The 17,485-nt window shown below is 56.7% G+C and overlaps 1 protein-coding gene across 15 annotated transcripts; it reads right to left on the reverse strand.

Moving 5' to 3' along the window:
• Nucleotides 1-2,681: 2,681 nt before the first annotated feature.
• Nucleotides 2,682-16,464, reverse strand: DPF1 (double PHD fingers 1). 15 transcript variants are annotated; one of them, XM_086352275.1, is made up of 12 exons: nucleotides 16,307-16,464; nucleotides 9,779-9,939; nucleotides 9,596-9,703; nucleotides 8,062-8,189; nucleotides 7,701-7,790; nucleotides 7,231-7,309; nucleotides 6,917-7,048; nucleotides 5,973-6,023; nucleotides 5,761-5,880; nucleotides 4,600-4,712; nucleotides 3,920-4,001; nucleotides 2,682-3,829 (listed from the first exon to the last, which is right to left on the reverse strand). In XM_086352275.1, exons 1-12 carry the CDS (start codon nucleotides 16,447-16,449, stop codon nucleotides 3,759-3,761), a joined length of 1,278 nt encoding a protein of 425 aa, XP_086208401.1. In that variant the 5' UTR covers nucleotides 16,450-16,464; the 3' UTR covers nucleotides 2,682-3,758. The 15 variants fall into 15 exon arrangements, 10 of the variants coding, with proteins under 10 accessions (XP_086208401.1, XP_086208399.1, XP_086208406.1 ...); XM_086352273.1 differs by having other exon boundaries at nucleotides 3,920-4,031; XM_086352280.1 differs by having other exon boundaries at nucleotides 3,920-4,031; nucleotides 7,245-7,309; nucleotides 16,307-16,384.
• Between the last annotated feature and the right edge of the window lie 1,021 nt (nucleotides 16,465-17,485).

The raw sequence follows: 17,485 nt of genomic DNA on the forward strand, positions 1-17,485 counted from the left end.
GCTGTGTAGAAATGGATTTCCACAGAGACGGAAAGTACTGAAATAAGTGTTCATTAGGAGGAAAAAGAGTACAGTCCGTGTGGATTAGACACACGGGTGGGCTCAGAGAAAGTCTCGCCCTCCTGGTAGTTTGAATTACTTTTTCGGGGCATTTCTTCAGGGTTCCTCTGGCCGGTCATCTTGCATTGCCTGGTTCCGAGTCCCTCTCTGGTTTATCCCAGGCTCCTCTCCTGTGTGCCCAAGCATCTCTTAGCCAAGATGGATTCCAGCAGACAGGCCTATGGGTAGGAGTTGACATCACTTACTGTGAGGTGACGCCCCTTCCTTTTGACCTCCAAGGAGCCTTTCTGCTCATGTGTAGTGGGGAAAGTCTACTTGACTTGGAGAATAAAGAATGTGTGGTCTTATCTTTTATCTGGGCAGGGTCCAGCTCTTCTCTCTCCTGCTATTTTGAAGGATATTTTGAACAGGGGAGAAGCCAGCTGTTCACCCTGGGGCCCATCTAGCTCTTGCCTCATGCTTTTTAAAATCTGGAGGTGGTACAGAAAGAAAGCTGGATTTTGAGCTTGGTAACTCTGTCCTCAAACTCTGAGCTGCAAGACTCAGAACGGAGGGGCCCCTGCCTCCCAGCTGGGCTGTTGCCCCAGGCCACACCCTCCAGGCGGGCGCTGGCTCATTTGCACCCCCACCTCTCCCAGCCCCATCCCCCGCCCTCGTCTTCTCTCTGCCAGTCGTCTAGTTGGTGGTTTGGAGTGAAGAGCAGCTGCTGCTTCCAGTCCCGGAGCTCCGGGCGGTGTCGGGGTCTTGGAAAGATACTGGTGTCCCCTGGGACCTCAGCCCTGGGCCAGACCCTCCTCTAGGGGCTCTCCTAGCCGGGAGGGGTCCTAAACCCTTGGCCCCAGATCTGCAGCTGCCCTGGTGAAACCCCATGTGCAGTTTGACCCAGCAATCGGGGTCAAACTTATTTTCCAAATCCCAAAATTTGATGTGAGAATCCCATGGTCCAGCCTCTTGTGGGAAGTCTGAGTCCAACTCCGCCTGGATCCGAGAAGCAATCCCACTACCTCTTGGTAGGCCTGGCCCCACAGCTGGGGCTTTCTGGCCCATCTCCCCATTTACCTGTGCTGGACTTTATTATTTCTGAGCTCATACCTGACACTTCTCTAAGCCAGACCCCCACCCTGCAAAAAAAGAAAAAAAAACTATTTCCCAAACGGGTACATATCCTTTTTCCAGAGGAGGTGGACCAACTATTTCCACACCTCCTAAAAATTCTAGAGTGTTCCAGACGCCGTCCCTGTCCCTGTCTCCGCCCTCCTTGAGGCTCCATCCTCAACCCGGGCTCCCCTCCCCCAACAGGCACGGAAACGGTAGAACAAGCTGTTCTCACATCCTCTCCTGGCGCCTGTGACACACACCAACTTCCAGCACCCCACAACTCACACACGCCAGCCTGTGCTCTCGCCCGAACTGTGCCCTGCGCGTCCCTTCCCCGGCTTGCCCCAGTTTCTGCTTCCTCTGCCTGTTGCCCCCCCTCGCCCCCCAACCCAAGCAGCCGCCCTCCGTCCCCACCCCCAGCCTCTCCCTCAGCCTCCCACCCCACTTCTGGCTCTCCCCTCACCCAGCCTTTGAATCCTTCCGTGCCTTTAGCGCTCTCCAGATTTTTCTATTGTCTCCCTCAGTTCTTGACGTCCTCTTCCCTGTGAAGTCTCATCTCTGTATCATCGTCCTGGGACTTTGCCTGTCCTGGATGCTGACTTCATCTCTCTCCCCAAATGTACCTCCTCTCCATTCTCTCTTCCCCTCTCCTGTTTGATGGGCCCTGGTTCTCTGCCTTCCCTTGCGGAATCTCTTCTGCTTCTCTCTCCAAATCACTGACTCCTTCCTCCTTTCTCTGTCTCTCTCTGTGCGTCTGCTATTTTTTATTAGTTATTTCCTCTCTCCCACTAAATCTCCATCTCGTCTGTTCTCTTCCCCCATAATTCCTGTGGCTCCTTCATCCGCATCTCTCTCCCAGATCTATGTCTTCCTTCTCCTGCTCTTTTTTCTGATTTTCTAAAAATGTGTGACTCTCATAGCTGTCTCTTTCCTGACCGTTCTTGTGTCCTGGTTCTCACTCTTCACCTCACCTCACCCAAGTCTGTCTTTCACCTGATGTCCCCGAATCCGCACCACCCTTCTTTCCTTTGCCCCTTCCCCTCTTTCCTTTGCCCCACAGCAGGGATGGGGAGCTCCAGGGGATGTCTGGGCCTAGGGTGAGGCCCTAGGCTGGTACCCCTGCTCCCTCCTGTAGCCCCAAGGGGAGGGTGTCTTCATCTCTCCATCCCTTCCCTTCCCCCAGTCCCCAGCTTCCAGCCTCCCCCCCTCACTGCTTCCCGCTGCAGCTGCAGCAGTCGGTTGCCAGGGCAACCACAGCTGGCTGGGTGGGAGCCCCCTCTTCCCCGTCCCCCCCTCTTCTCCTTTCTCCTCCCCTCCACCCCATCCTCCCCTCTTCTCCTTTCCAGCGAGGCTGGGAGGAGCTGGGACAAAGCCAGAGAAAGGCGGGGGTGAAGAGGGGAGCTGGGAGGGAGATGGAGGTAGGGGCCCCGCTCCAGCTGTTCACCTCGGTTGCTTCTCCCCTCGCGAGGCCCCATCTCCCCTTCTCGGCGACGCCCCAAAGCAGCCTGGAGAAGGAAGCCGACGACGTGGGCAGAGGGGTCAGCCCCACTTTAATACACAGAACAAGTTAATTCACAGCAGAGGCAGGCAATAAAGGAGACTCGTTAACAAGGGGGGGTGGGCACGCCTGGATTGGGGGGGAGACTCCCCCAAGCCCACCACTTCCCCCACTTGCAGTCTCGATTTCCCTTTTTTTTTTTTTAAACCCGAACAACAAACACACACAACCACAAGAAACAACCACGCCCCCTCGCGACCCGAAAGTGGCCAGCGAGGGTGGCAGGGGTGGGGCGGGGCGGGGAAGGGGGAGAATCTAGTCCGTTGCAAAGTCTGTGCTTCTCATTCCAGCAGACGCTGGGCAGGGGCCCGCCTTGCCCCACCGGCGACGGCCAGCCAAGGCCGGCAGGCACCGAGTGGGCACGGGCGGGCGGGCAGGGCTCTTGGGGAGGGAGCAGGAACGGAATTCAAAACCATGGTTCACGTCTTCATGCAGTATCCACGGTGGGCACCGAGAGGGGGCGAGGGGTGAACACCACACCCCCCGGCCCGGGGTACAAAGAGGGGATGGTGCCCATCTTGGGTGGGGAGGTGGGACAGCTGCAACTCCAGGGGCTGGGGGGAGGGGCTGCCAGGCAGGACGCTGGCGTAGACTGGTGCCCAGTAGATGCGCTCAGCAGTGCCCCCTCCACCCAGCCAGACCTTATAGGACTCTTTGTTATATATTAATTTCTTTCTTTTTTTTTTAAGTTTTTGACTTTTTCTTTAGAAAAAGGCTTTGTCCATGCCCCCAGCCGGCGTCCACCACCCCTCGTGCCCGCCTAGAGGCGGGGTATGGCTTTGAGGGGAGCAGAAGGCCCTGGTACCCATTTGCCAAGGGGGTGAGGAAGGAGGGAGGAGGGAGAGGACCCTGCTGGGCCCACCAACCCACAGGGCAAACATTCCACTTGCACAGAGGGGAAGGGGTGGCCCGGCCCCCTCTCTGGCTCCCCCCGCCCCTCCCACTGTGGGGCATTAAGGAAAGGGAGAGAGTGGAGGAGCTCCGAGAGGAGAGGCAGGTAGGCAGGCATCACCCCAGAGGTCCGGGCGAGCCAGAGCCAGGCCTAGGTGAGTGTGATGTAGGCAGACGCCTTCTCTTTCAGGTGCCGAAGACAGAGGTGACAACTCCAGCTCCCTGTGGGGCGGGCAGAGGACAGGCAGTTGGGTCAGGTCTGGGCAGGGCTGCCCCAACCCCCACCCCCACGTCAGACCCTCCTCCTCTCACCTTCCGGGGGCTCCGCCATGGGGGGACTCAGGCAGTACATGTGGTAACCCCGATCGCAGTCGTCACAAAACAGCAGCTGGTCCTGGGGGGTGAGACCCGCCCAGCTGGCACCCTGGGGGCACGGGCACCAGAAACCGGGGTGGGGGGCGGGGGCAGGGGCCAGGTCAAAGGGGCTGGGGGAGGTGGTCCTCTTGCAAGACACAAAGGGCTCTGAGAAGGTCATCTTTGCAAAATCCTCTGGGCCACACCAACCGCCCTTGAGGACCATCAGTTTGTGGTTTGTAGTTTGGGTTTTATAGAATTCTGTGGGACACTGAAAATGACACTGAGATGGTCTGGAAGCCATGGGTTCAGGTCCCAGCAGAACCATGTCCCTAGCTGGGTGACCTCGGGCAAGTGTATTCCCCTCTCTGAGCGCGGTGTCTTCTCTGTGAAGTGGGAACAAGAGCACCTACCTCAGGGCGGTTGGGAGCACTCAGAGAGTGAAGAGTGTTAAGTGCCGGGTTCAATTAATGGCCACTAACAATAATAATAATACAGGTTAACTGGTGTTCACCAGGGAGGGCGCTCCAGAGAAAGGCGTTAGGCCCAACTGGCGGAGGCGGAGGCGAGGCGGAGGTGCCAGGTGGGGAGGCTGCCTGGGGGCAGGTCCCCGGGGGAGGGAGCGGACGGGTACTCACGTCGTTCTCCGAGGTGCCGCACAGGCTGCAGGACTTGCACTCGATGCACTGCCAGCGGTACGTGCGCACGGCTGCCGTCATATTCACCGTGAACTGTAAACACGAGGGGTGTCCTGGGGGCCGAGGGGCAGGGATGCGGTTAGGGGCTGCCATGCCCCCGGTGGCTGCTGACCCTGGGGAAGCCCCTAGGGGCTCAGTCCCCACCTCCTGGCTCACAAGGCCTGACCCCACCCAGCCCACGGTGCCCCGTGCCCGTTCTGCAGGCAGCGCCGCCCTGGCCACCAGTCTCCTACCCGGCCACCATGGCAACCACACTCTGCTCCCCAGAACACCATGGCAACCGCATTCCATTACCCACGGTGCTGTGGCAACCACTTTCTACCACCCACAACACCGGGGCAGCCACGTTCTGTTAACCGCTGTGCTGAGGCAGCCACATTCCATTAGCCACAGCAGAGTGGCCAACCCATTCCCTTAACCGCAGAACGTGGCAACCACAGTCTCCCAGCCACGATGCCATGGCAACTGCCTTCCACAGAGGGGTCCCCACACCCTGGTTCCCTGCAGCCCAAGCCCATTACACACGATGCCACTGCAACCACAGGGTTACCAACGAGACTGTGGAGCGTGTCAACCCTCTGGTCGTCCCACCACCCCAGTGCAGACCCCAGGCCACCACGACACCCAATCGCCATGACAACCGTATTTCACTACCCATAATACCATGACAACCACAATTCATTAGCCCCCTGTGCTGAGGCAACCACAGTCTCTTACCCACAAGTCCACCTTGGAAAACCACATTCTATTAACCACAACTCCATGGCAAGCGCCCTCTGTTGTCCACAGCATCCAGGCAGTGGCAATCCATTACCCGCTATCACAGCCCACTACCCCTGGTGTTTGGGCAGCCATCTTTCACTGTTCCCCATGCCAGACAGGCGCGTGCCGGTGCCCACAATGCCATGACAACTGCGTGCATTGTTCCCAGAGCCTCCCTGACCCCACTGAGTTCCCCACAGTCCTCAGCAGCTGAGTCAGCTCTGTTCATCCACCAGGATGCTCTGCGTCCCCCCCCTTTCTCTCTCCTCTGCTTCCTATCCTCCAGATCTGGAGTCTCTCCACCCTGGCCCCCAGAAGCCTCAGGTGGGGGGGCATCACCTGATCGCCCACAGTCAGCACAGGAGATGAGGTCCTCAGGACACCCCGTCTTCTTGGAGCCCCCCAGGCAGAAGTCGCAGTAGCCGTTGGGGATGACAGTGCCGTCAGGCGCCTTCTTGGCTGAAAGACAGCAGGCAGGGGTTAGCGGGGGCAGGAAGGGACCCTCAATCCAAGGCTGCTACAGAAATAGGGGTGGAGGGAGGCGTCCCTACCTGTGTGTTTCCTCTGTGACTCAGGGACCCAGGCCAATTCTTTGTAAAACTCTGGGGGTGGGGGGACAGAGAGAGGGGCTCTCACCACAGGCAAGGCTCCACCCTGCCCACGGCCTCAGCCCCAGGGGTGGACCCCTTGTCCAGGCATGGAGGAGGTGAGGAGAGGGAGCCGCTATCCCAAGCTGTGTCCAGCAGCAAAAGAGAGTTGCAGGGAGCCCAGGTAATTCTCATCAGGACCTCGCAACTCTCAGAACGACTGACAGGTCCTCTTTATTGGGTAAAAACTTGGCAGGTACAACTTTAGGAAAAGCCCCCTGCTTCCTCTGCCCACACGCACTTCTGCCAGACAGCCACCCCCAACTAAGCCCCAACTAAATAAAAATTAGGTAGAGGCCACTGCCATTATCTGGTATGGAAACAGACTCTCAGAAGGAAAATTCTGAGCACAGAGGTGCCTGGGTGTGTAGTAGGGGTGGGATGAAGAGACTGTTCTCTCCCACTGAGGAATGGGTGGGAGGATGGTTCCTCCACTGGCAGAGCCTCTCCCCAAGCCTTCCCCCATCCCTCAGCTGTCAAGGTTGGCACTGGATTGGCATGGGCGGATGCCAAGGGTTCCCAGGCCACGGCCCCTGCCCCTTGGCCAAAGCTTAGCAGAGAAGGGAGGAAGGGAGGCAGAGAGGGAGGGGAGTCATCTATCACCCCCCTCCCCAAGCTCTAATTGAAACAATAAATCAGACCCAGAAATATTACGCCCGGCCGGGAGCGAGGGAGAGATGGTTGGTTGCCATGGCAACCCCAGAGCCAGCATCCCCATGGTTGGTGGGGGGAGGGGACCGCTGAGCTGGAGATTTTCCAGAAATGTCTAATGTGCCCCCTCCCTCCCAGGCTCCTTAGCCCCCACTCCCAGGGCCCCTCACCACCCCACGCCCTGTCCGCCTGCTCACGTTTATGGTTGTTTTTCCGGTGGAAGGGCAGGGCGTGGCGTTCGGCGTTCTCCTCCCCCTCCTCCTCAGCCAGGTGGGTGTGGGTGTAGTGGTAGCTGAGCCCTGGCCGGTTCTTATACCGTTTCCCACAGACTGGAGAGTGAGCAGGGAGGGCCGGTCAGCCCTCCAGCCTCTGCCGCCTCCACCCTGGCCTCCAGGATCACACCTCCCTCCTCTGCCAGGGTCCAGAACGGGAGGGAAGGGGGCCAGTGGGGGGCAAGGTCTCTGGGTCCCACTCTCTCTCTCTCTCTTCCCCCCTCTTCAGAAGGACTCACTATCACAGACATACGGCTTGTCTCGGTCCTCCAGGGAAGCGGTGTCCTGGCGTTTCCGGAGCCCCCCGATGCCGTATGCCTGAGGGGACAGTCAGGAGTGAGGGGCCAAGAAAGGGAAGGAACTAAAAGAATTTTCACCATTTGGGCTTGAAAGCCCAATCACAGCTCTGCCACTTCCTAGCTGTGAGTCTAGAGTAATTCTCTTGACTTCTCAGAGGTTCCATTTTCTCATCTGTGCCACGGTAGGAAGATTGCTCTAACCCACTGTACAATCTCTGTTTTGCAAATGGCTTAATATGCCCAAGCCTTAATTTCCTCATCTGTAAAATGGGTATAAAAATCCCCTACCCCTTCAGGCTGCTCTGAGAGTTAAATAAGGTAAAATTGGGGCAGGGTCTGAACACTGCACAAGCAATCAATGGAACCCGCCTTGAGGGGAAGGATGATGGGGGGAGGTTTGAGAGCGATACCTTTCCTTTGGCCCTGTTCTTCCTCCTGGGCATGTCATCCTCTGGGTCTTCCACTTCAAGATCATGAGGAAACTCCAGCAGTTGCTGTTTCTGGGCACCAGGAGAAGGGAGACTGGGGTCAAGAAACGGGGTATTGTTCTGCTTTGGGAGGTAGTTCTGAGCACAGCAAAGATCAGGGGTGGCAGGGCAAGTTAGGAGGTCTTCCCAAAAGAAGATGAAGTATGGAGGGATGGAGACAGGATGCTCAAAGGTCCTAGGGAATCAGGGGAGATTTCAGAGCAGGAGCAAGATGGACCAGGAAACAGGCCAGTTGGGAGGGCAGCCACAGCCCCTGGATGGGTGGGGGGCTGGGCAGTCCTACCTGGCAGTCCATAATGGTCTCCTCCTCCTTCAGCTCTATCTTCTTCTCCCCTGTCTCGGCACACAGGAGAGCCTCAAGGACTGGCCCTTCAGGGAGGCCACCCTCCTTTTTCAGTGGTGCTTCACAGTCTGGGGACAAGACCACGGTAGGTAGGAGGGGGATCAGGTGAAGAACTTGTCCCTGGAGGACTCCTCAGATTGCCCAGGTTGGGGAATCATGCTCTTTTCTGGAGGAAAGAGGCTTTCCCACACTCAACCAGCAACAGACTCAAATACTCAACCACCCATACCGCCCTCAATACTTCCACACATCCTAAGGATGCCCAGATCCTGGAGAAGACACAGTCAGACCATCAGAGACCATTGGACATACTCAGGGAGAAACATGGCCGGACCCTCCTATACAACTACATAATACAAGGAGGAGACCCACCTCGACCCCCACAACTGGAGAGAACAGACATTCAAACAGGACACACATGGACATACACACAAGGGAGATACAGACAGATCATCTGAGACAGCCAGACACACGAAGGAAGAGAAACACCCAGACACTCAGATACACCCAGACTCACGGAGGAGACATAGCCAGACCCTTGGGCACACTCAGAGACACTCCGAAAGAGAACATTAGACCATCAGATAAACCCAGACCACACGGGGAAAACACAACCAAACCCTACCAAACACCTGAACATACTTAGGGGAGAGAGAGACACACCAGAGAATCACTCAGATGGATACTCGACACACAGGTGATACAAACAGTCCCTCTGGGACAATCAGACACACCCAGGAAGACAGAGCCAGATGGACACGCCAACACACCTGCCTGGACCCACACAGATCCTTGGTTATACCTGAGCAAGGGAAGAGAAACAGCCAGTGACTCTAACAGTACTGGACACATTTGAGAAGTGATAAAGCCAGACACTCATGGAGCAGCAGACATGGGCAGAAATACACCTGATACTCCAAACAGACACTCAGGGACGAGATTCTCCCAGACATTCCAGAGCATCTGGTACTCAAAGGAAGAGAGACATTCAGGAAGAGATAGACCAGACACACTTAAGAGGAAATAAGCCTGGAAACACCTGAAAAGAGACACAGACACCAAGACACGCTGTACTACAAATGGAAAAAGTTACAACCAGACACTCTGACACACCCAGACACACACCCAGACATCCACAGGAAAGAATAGGCAGATACTGTGATACATCCCAACTCACAAGGGAAGAGAAATACAAGGATGGGATACACCTAGACACACAAAACAGATACCACACTCTGTCCAGGAATACACCCGAGTCCAAGTAGAAGATGCAGTCCAAAAAACTCAGGGAAAACTGGAGAGTCTCTGTACTACCCCCAGACACACACCAGCAGACACAGCCAGTCACTCAGACACGGGCCAGGAAGGAAATAAAGGCAGATGCTCAGACGCACGAGGGCATCAACACACTGATCAGCCAGTGGTGTGGGCACCCACAGGGGCCACCCCAGGCACAGGACAGAGCCCCACCTACCGATCTTGTACTCGCAGGGCCGGAGTCTGGGGTCTTCCAGGATGTTGAGCCTCCGTTTCTTTCTCCAACAGCGGGCTGGGTACGTATAGATCTGTCCGGGGGCCAAACCTGGAGTAAGAAGGGCGGTAAGAACGCGGCTGGGAAGCCGCCGCCCCGCCCCACCCCCGCCCTCCCGGCCGGTACCCGGGCCGCGGTGGGTCTTCTCCATCCAGATGTAGCAGTTGTTCTGGGCCACGCCGGTCTGCGAGTCGAGGAAGGGCAGGCGCAGGCTGCGCTCGGCGCACAGGCGCGCGTTGTAGCTGCGGCAGTGCTCGATGGCCTCGCGGTAGAAGTCCTCGCCTAGGCTGCGAGGGGCGGGTAAGCGGGCGGGCGGCTGTCAGCAAGGGCAGGCGCACCCGGTCGCCCAGCACCCCTCCCCCAGCCCACCCGTCGGGAATGGGTGGGCCGACTCCTCCAACCTCACCTCTCCCCTCCGGTCGGGACCCAGGAGCCCCGAACCTAGGACTCAAGCGGGCCTCGAGCCAAGGAGTAGATACAATATAGAAACAGATAAAGATACACCAGGACACATCCATTCAGGCACATATCCAAATCCACAACACAATATCACACATAGTCGCACAGGATTCACACACAAAGAGAGACATATCCCAAGACTCACAAAGGGAGAAACAGACACATCTCACATATGGGCACACACAAATATCTACTGAAAAACACAGATCTCTCAAGTTCCATAGTGTTGAAACAGATCACACACGTGTCCATGCACAAATATACATCACATATCCAAAGACACACAACATAAACAATCACCCACACAAAGACACACAACATGTAAACAGATTACACACCACAGACACTCACACTCACTCATGCATCCAAAGACACACACAGGTACACAATGTTAAGAGAAAAAATGTTAAAACAAACTACCCATATAAGCACTTACACACATATCCAAATACACAACACAAATCACACACAATTCAGATACACTATACAAAGAAATCACACAGATTCACCCAGGATACACACACACAGTCACAAAGATACACAATAATATAGAAACCAACATCTAAAACACCACATATTCAAATACACAAAGATACACGTATACTCAATGTAGAAACAAATCCACCCATATTCACACAAAAATTTGCACATAGATACAGGAATACCTACATATCCAAAGACACAGAACACAAATGATGCACAGTTTCAAAAGACATGCACGCACACTCAAAGACTCAAATATTCAAAGATACCTAGAGTAAAATAAAAGAAATCAAATACACATCCACACACATATCCAAAAAAAAAAAACCACCAGAATCCGAACAAGTGACACACACTCCATATCCCAAGACAAAGGTACTGTGAGCTTCACTCAAGTTTACCAAGCTCCCCGCGCCCCTCGTCCATTTCACCTTCTCCCCAGCCCCGGGGGTCTCAGGGCGGGACATGACCCCCCTTCCCGAAGAGGACTCGGAGTTCCGCACACTCTCCGCTCCTCCAAGAGCAGCGCGTCGGACACGGTTCTTGCCAGAGACCCACAGTCACACACACTCGCAACCCCGCGCAGCCCGGCCCACGGTGACAGCCCCCCAGACACCCCATCGGCCCCACCCCCAGCCGCCACACACACACGCCCGCGCGATCCGCCCGCGCTCCCTCCCCCGCCTCCCGCCGGCCCGCAGCACCTCAGGGGGCCGGGGATGACCGTGGCCATCTTGCTCCCCGGGTCCTGCCCCCAGCAGGTCCCCGCCGGGCCGGTCCTCCCAGCGCTCGGGCGGGCGCTGAGGCCGCCCATCCATTCATTCCCGGGGGGGCGGGAGCACCGGGGCCACAGCCAATCAGGGCGGCGGGGCGGGCCCGCTCGGGCCATGCTGGGAGTGGTAGTTCCCCGTCTGGGGCTGGCGGGACCCCACCGGGAAGCCGGTCAGAGATGGGGCCCGAGGCACGCATAGCCACTCACGCACGCTCACCCGTGCACACCTCGGAGTCTCGCACATGAGTCTACACTCACGCATGCACACCTGGGCTCGCACACACCCACACACGGCGGCTTACACACACATTCACACATATACTCACAGCCTCCCACGCAGACTCACGCACACTCCCTCTCCCACACCTTCGCCCAGACTCGCATACATTTGCACTCACACAAACACTTGAGTGCCAGGAGACTTAGAGACACCGTACAGATGCCCACGCAAACGCCCCGCCAACGCATGGCTCCCTGACGACGCCCCCTCCCCCAGTCCCTTCTAGCTCCAGAGAACCCTCTCGGTCCCCGGTCTCTGGTCACCGTCGGGGCTGTCTCTCTCACAGGGACCACGCCCGACTCAACCCCTTCCCAGGCTTGACAGCAGCCGTGCTAGTTAGGAGTGTGCTGTAGCCACACTTCATGGGTTCAAATCCTGACTCTGCCAACTTGGTGGCCATGTGACCCTGGGCAAATAACTTAATCTTTCTGGGACTCAGTTTCCTGATCTGTAAAATAAGGATGATGCCTCACTGGATTATTGTGAGGATTAAATGAGTAAGTATTGGGGTGTGCATGCGTTAAATCGCTTCAGTGGTATCTGACTCTTTATGACCCCGTGGGCTGTAGCCCACCAGGCTCCTCTGTCTGTGGGATTCTCCAGGCAAGAATACTGGAGTGGGTTGCCATACCCTCCTCTAGGGGATCTTCCCAACCCAGGGACTGAACTCTTTATGTCTCCTGCATTGGCAGGAGGGTTCTTTACCACTAGCGCCACCTGGGAAGCCCTTAAATATTGGCAAATTGCTTCAAAAGGCACCTGACAGGGATTTCACTGTTGGTCCAGTAGTTGAGACTCCGCACTCCCACTGCAGGGGCACAGGTTGGTTGGGGAACAAAGATCCCTTATGCCATGCAGTTTAGCAAACAAACAAACAAAACAAAAGGTACCTGGCAGGTAGTAGGTGTTCAATAAATTCATTCATTCCACAAAGAGGACCTGATGTGCACTAAGATGTAAAATGGTGATAGCTAACCATTATTAGAAAGAATAACGCTTGACATATGTGTGTTAGTCACTCAGTCGTCTCCGACTGTTTGCGACCCGTGAACTATAGCCCACTAGGCTCCTCTGTCCATGGGATTCTCCAGGCAAGAATACTGGAGTGGGTTGCCATTTCTTCCTCCAGGGGATCTTCCCGACCCAGGGATCAAACCTGAGTCTCCTGGATTGCAGGCAGATTCTTTACCCTCTGAGCCACCAGGGAAGCTTGGCATATAATAGATGCTTACAAAATCTTTGTTAAGAATAAATATACTGAGTAGCCACCAAGTGTAGGCACAGTTCTTTAACAGAGATTCAGCCATCTGATCCTCATAATGACCCACCAGGGTGATATTATCATTACCCCCAACCCATTTTCCAGGAGGAAGTAGAGTCGCATGCCATCAGCCCCTGGTGTTTGCTTGAAGGTGAGACTAAGATAAGTATTCACTCACCCAGATGTCTGTATCATGTGGGTCACCCCCTTCTTTCTGCCACTGTCACCCACACTGACTCCACCTTAAGGGATGCCCAGAGAGGAAGCTGACCTTTGGAGTCACAGCACTTGCCAAATCCCACTCACCCACACCAAACCCACACCCCCATCCAAAGTTCCTGTTCAGGTTTGAGCCCTTGTATGGATAAAAAGGCCCACAAATGTCCTTATCTACCAGGGAGCTCTCCAGCAGACAGAAGAGGCCTTAAAGCCCTCACCTCTTTTGTCTCTTGATGCTCCCACCTACCTCCCTAATGAGAGAGGCCCCCTCCACTTCTGTCACTTCTAAACACACACACACACACACACACACACACACACACACACACACACACACACACACTTCCCTGGTGGTCCAGTGGTTTAGACTCCACACTCCCCAGTGTAGGGATCATGAGTTCAATCCCTGGTCAAGGAACTAAGATCCTCCAGGCAGCAAGGCATGACCCCAAAACAAAAAACAAAATACACACACACACACACACACACACACACACACACACACCCCTCTAGTCTTAGACCCCTTCCACAGTCTCTCCCCAATCTCTCCCAGGTAAGGCCTTGACCTCCTCTCCTCAAACCCCAAAAGCAGGGAGTGGGTCTCTGCTTCACATCTGGCCTAGAGCAGATGGCAAGGGGGTGAGGCACCTCACTCTGCATCACAGATCACACAGTGCCACAGGGACACTGGCACCTCACAGTCACTCTAGCCTCCAGGTCCCCTACAGTGGCCACCCCAATCTCATCCACAGTGAGCCCTGTCCCCCCCCAACCCACCAGCTCAGCTCCAAGAGCCCTTGCCACCTTCCTCTGTCGCCTCCCACCAACCTCCAATACATCCTTACACTTGCTCCCCACACCTCTAGACTCAGGCACCTGCTCACCCCAGAACCTTGGCATCAGTTTTGCTCAGCTTGGAGCCTGAGTAGAGAACACTCCATCAGCTCCCTGGAGGCCCCTGTCCACCAGTGCAATTTGGCCCACAGCTGTCACCTAGAGAAGGGTCTCTCTCCCCTTTCTTACCCCTAGTCACCCTCACAGACCCCTCGGCCGCAGTCAATCTCCCCTGTCCAAACAGTCCTCCTGTCCCCATCCCCCTGTGCCCTGTGGGGAAACCGGACCACAAGTGAAATCAATATTGATACTAAACAGTAAAGAATCTGCCTCCAATGCAAGAGACCCGGGTTTGATCCCTGGGTCGGGAGGATTCCCTGGAGAAGGAAATGACAACCCACTCCAGTATCTTTGCCAGGAGAATTCCACGGACAGAGGAGCCTTGCGGGCTCCAGTCCATGGGGTCGCAAAGAGTCAGACACAGCTGACACTTTCACTACATTTATTCAGAGTCAGGCTCAGTACCAAGTGCTTTACAAACATCACAGCAGCAACCATGAGATAATAAGAACTGTAATGATGCCCCAGTTCACAGATGGTAATGCTGAGGCTCAAGGTTGGGAGGTGGTTAGTGCTCAAGATAGGGTTCCAATTCAGGCAGTCAGAACCCTCCAGAGCCCATTCCTAAGGGGACTGGATTCTTTCAGGAGCCAGCCCCTTCCCTCCCCTCACCTCTTGTAGATCCCTCAGAAGGTGAGTGCAAAGAGGGCTACTGGCACTCCCACCCCCAAGCTTACTCAGGTCTTCGGGCCCCCGGCAATGGCTGCCCCACACCTACTCCAAGAGGTCAAAGTGAGGAGGTCTGGATACCTATAGATCCACCAACCTGCACACGAGCCCGGTGCCAGCCAGTTTGAGGGTATCCCTGATAGGGGTAACACGTCTGTGTTGAAGAATTAGAGCGAGAGGGAGGCAGAAGTGTCACCGTTACACACTGTCTCAAGCCTACCCCAACCCCACACACGCCCTCCAAGCCGGCTTGGCTCTCCGCAAAGCCACACGTGTAGGCGCGAGCTTGTAAGGCCCGGCCCCCAACATGGCCCAACTCCCCCCACCATCAGAAACCTGAAGCTACTGGGGGCCTTAGGTCTGGCCACCCCAGGCACAGCCTTCCCGGAGGGCGGGGGCGGGGGGCGCCCCGAGCCCCTCCCCCACTCCAACCCCCAGCACCCGTAGCTCAAGGTCAAGGTGGCGGAGGCGAGAGGCTGGGGGGAGGGTGGGGGAGGTCGCCCCGGCCCCTTTGTGCGGCGCCGCGGGCGTTCGCCCTTCGCCTCCTCCCCGCCGGGCCGGGGAGCGGGGGAGGGGAGGGCCGCGCGCGCCAGCCGGGGAGGGAGAGCCTGAGCGGCCGCGCGCCTGTCACTCCCAGCCCGCTGTCACCGTTGGGGAAGGGGGCGGGGAGCACTGGGACCCAGGAGTTCGGGATCCCGAGGAAGGAGCGAGAGAGACGGAAAGAGAGGGAAGAAGTGGAGAGAGCGAGGGCTGGCCAGGAGAGGAGAGGGCTGGGAGAGAGCGTAGGTTTGAACCCAGGCGTCCAGGATGCCAGCCGCGGGGCCCAGGAGGAAGCGAAGCTCGGAGGAGGCACGCGGACAGGGAGAAACGGAGGGAATCCCCGGAGACTGAGGGCGCTCCCAGCACCCTCTCCCGAGGCATCCGGTCCCCAAGGAGATAGGAGATGCTCTCATTACATGTGTACGGGCAGGGAGAGGCAGGGAGCCCACGGTCTAAACTGACCAGAGCGTCGGGGCTTTAGGTCCTGAAGACCCGGGAAGGAAAAAGAAAAGGGAGAGACAGCAGGGATCGAATCGGGGACCCCCGAAGTCTCAGCTCCCACCCTGCGGCCGCGCAGACCGAGGTCCCCGGAGAAAGAGAGGGGAAAGAGAGAAAGATGCTTTTGAGGAGGTAGAGACCTGGGAGACTAGGGTCCGGACTTAGGCATTCGTACTCCAGCCCCAGGCAGGGGCAGACCTGGCGCGCCCAGAGACTCTGAGGAGAAGGAAGCCCCTACCCCCACTCTGGGTGGGGAAACGGCCTCCGCCACCCCCAGCCCGCGCCACATTCCTTCACTGACAGCGACAAAGAAGAGGCGCCCCCGCGACCCTGGAGTGGCTCCTGCCCCCAGCCCCAGGGGGGAGACAAGGGGTGGCGGCCCCAGCCGGGGGGACAGGGGGACAAGCTGGGGGCCCCATTCAACTACCATCCGCCCACTGCGTCCCCCTCCCCAGCGAGGGCGGGGGCGAGGTTCGGGTAGGGGGCGGATGGAGGGACGTGGACGGCGGGGACACTCACGACTTGAGCGGGTTCTGAATGGCGGTGGCCATGGCCCGCTCGGCTGGGCCGCCTCCGGCCCGGGGCGCCGCTGCCGCCGCGCGCGGGCCCAGCCCGGCCTGCGCCGCCCGCTCTGCCGCCCAGCGCGCTACGATTTCATTCATTCTTGGGGCTGCAGCGCGAGAGGAGCGGGGCGGGCCGGGGGCGGGGCTCGGCCAATCCCCGCACCTCCCGGCGCACGACGGGACGTGGAGTCTAGGGGCGTGCGGCGGCGCCCGAGGGCGCCCCTGTCCGGACTACACGTCCCAGGGGGCGTCGGGAAAACCGTGTGCCCATTGGCTACTGAGGATACAGGGCGGGGCTGGGCTCGCCCCAGAGCATCCTTTTCCTTCCCTGGAGTACTCCCTTCCCAGCTCCGGCTCTCCATCCTTCAAGAACCACGGGCGCGCGGGAACGGGTGGTCGCTAATTTCTGGGTCTCCCCTGGGTATGTGGATGACCCCAGGGTCTGTCGTGTATTCTTGTCTTTGCCTACTTCTCTGGGTGTCTCTTCTTTTGTAAACCAGTCTGTAAACAAGCACAGGGGTTAATCAACGCCTTTGTTCATTTATTAAGTGACAGGCACTCTTCTAGGCACTGGGGAAACAGCATGAACAACAGACAGAAGTGCTGCCCTCAAGGAGCTGAGCTGTGAGTGGAGAAAAACATGATAAGCAAACAAGCTGTTAATTTTAGAGAGTGGTAAGTGCTGTAAAGAAAGTGGCTTCTCTGAGGAGGTGACATTTGAGCTGGGACCTGAGAAGCTGTCACCATGCAATACATAGAAGCAGGAAAAGCTTGGCAAGTTCAAAGATTATTGTGGAAAGCTAGTGTAAAAGAGTCGAGTGAGTGAGGGGGGAGACAAGGTTAGCCAGAGAGCAAGGAACCAGATCATGTAGGCCCTTGTAGGCCATTATAAAGAAAATGGATTTTTGTTCCAAGTGCAATCAATCATCCTTGACTCTTCTTTTTTCACACACACCTCAAGTCCATCATCAGATCCTGTTATCTCTACATTCACAAAGAGATCCAGAATCTACTCACCCTTCACCCTTTACAGCCTCCATTCTAGGACTCCCTCCTCCCATCATCTTCCCCCTGGACAGTCCCTGCCTCTTCTCTCCAGGGTAGCCAGAGTGAACTGCCTAAAACAGCTGGCATC

Source organism: Bos grunniens, chromosome 18 (assembly GCF_055505025.1).
Source record: "Bos grunniens cultivar Pamir isolate PY7600 chromosome 18, Bosgru_T2T1.0, whole genome shotgun sequence".
Lineage (NCBI taxonomy): Eukaryota > Metazoa > Chordata > Mammalia > Artiodactyla > Bovidae > Bos > Bos grunniens.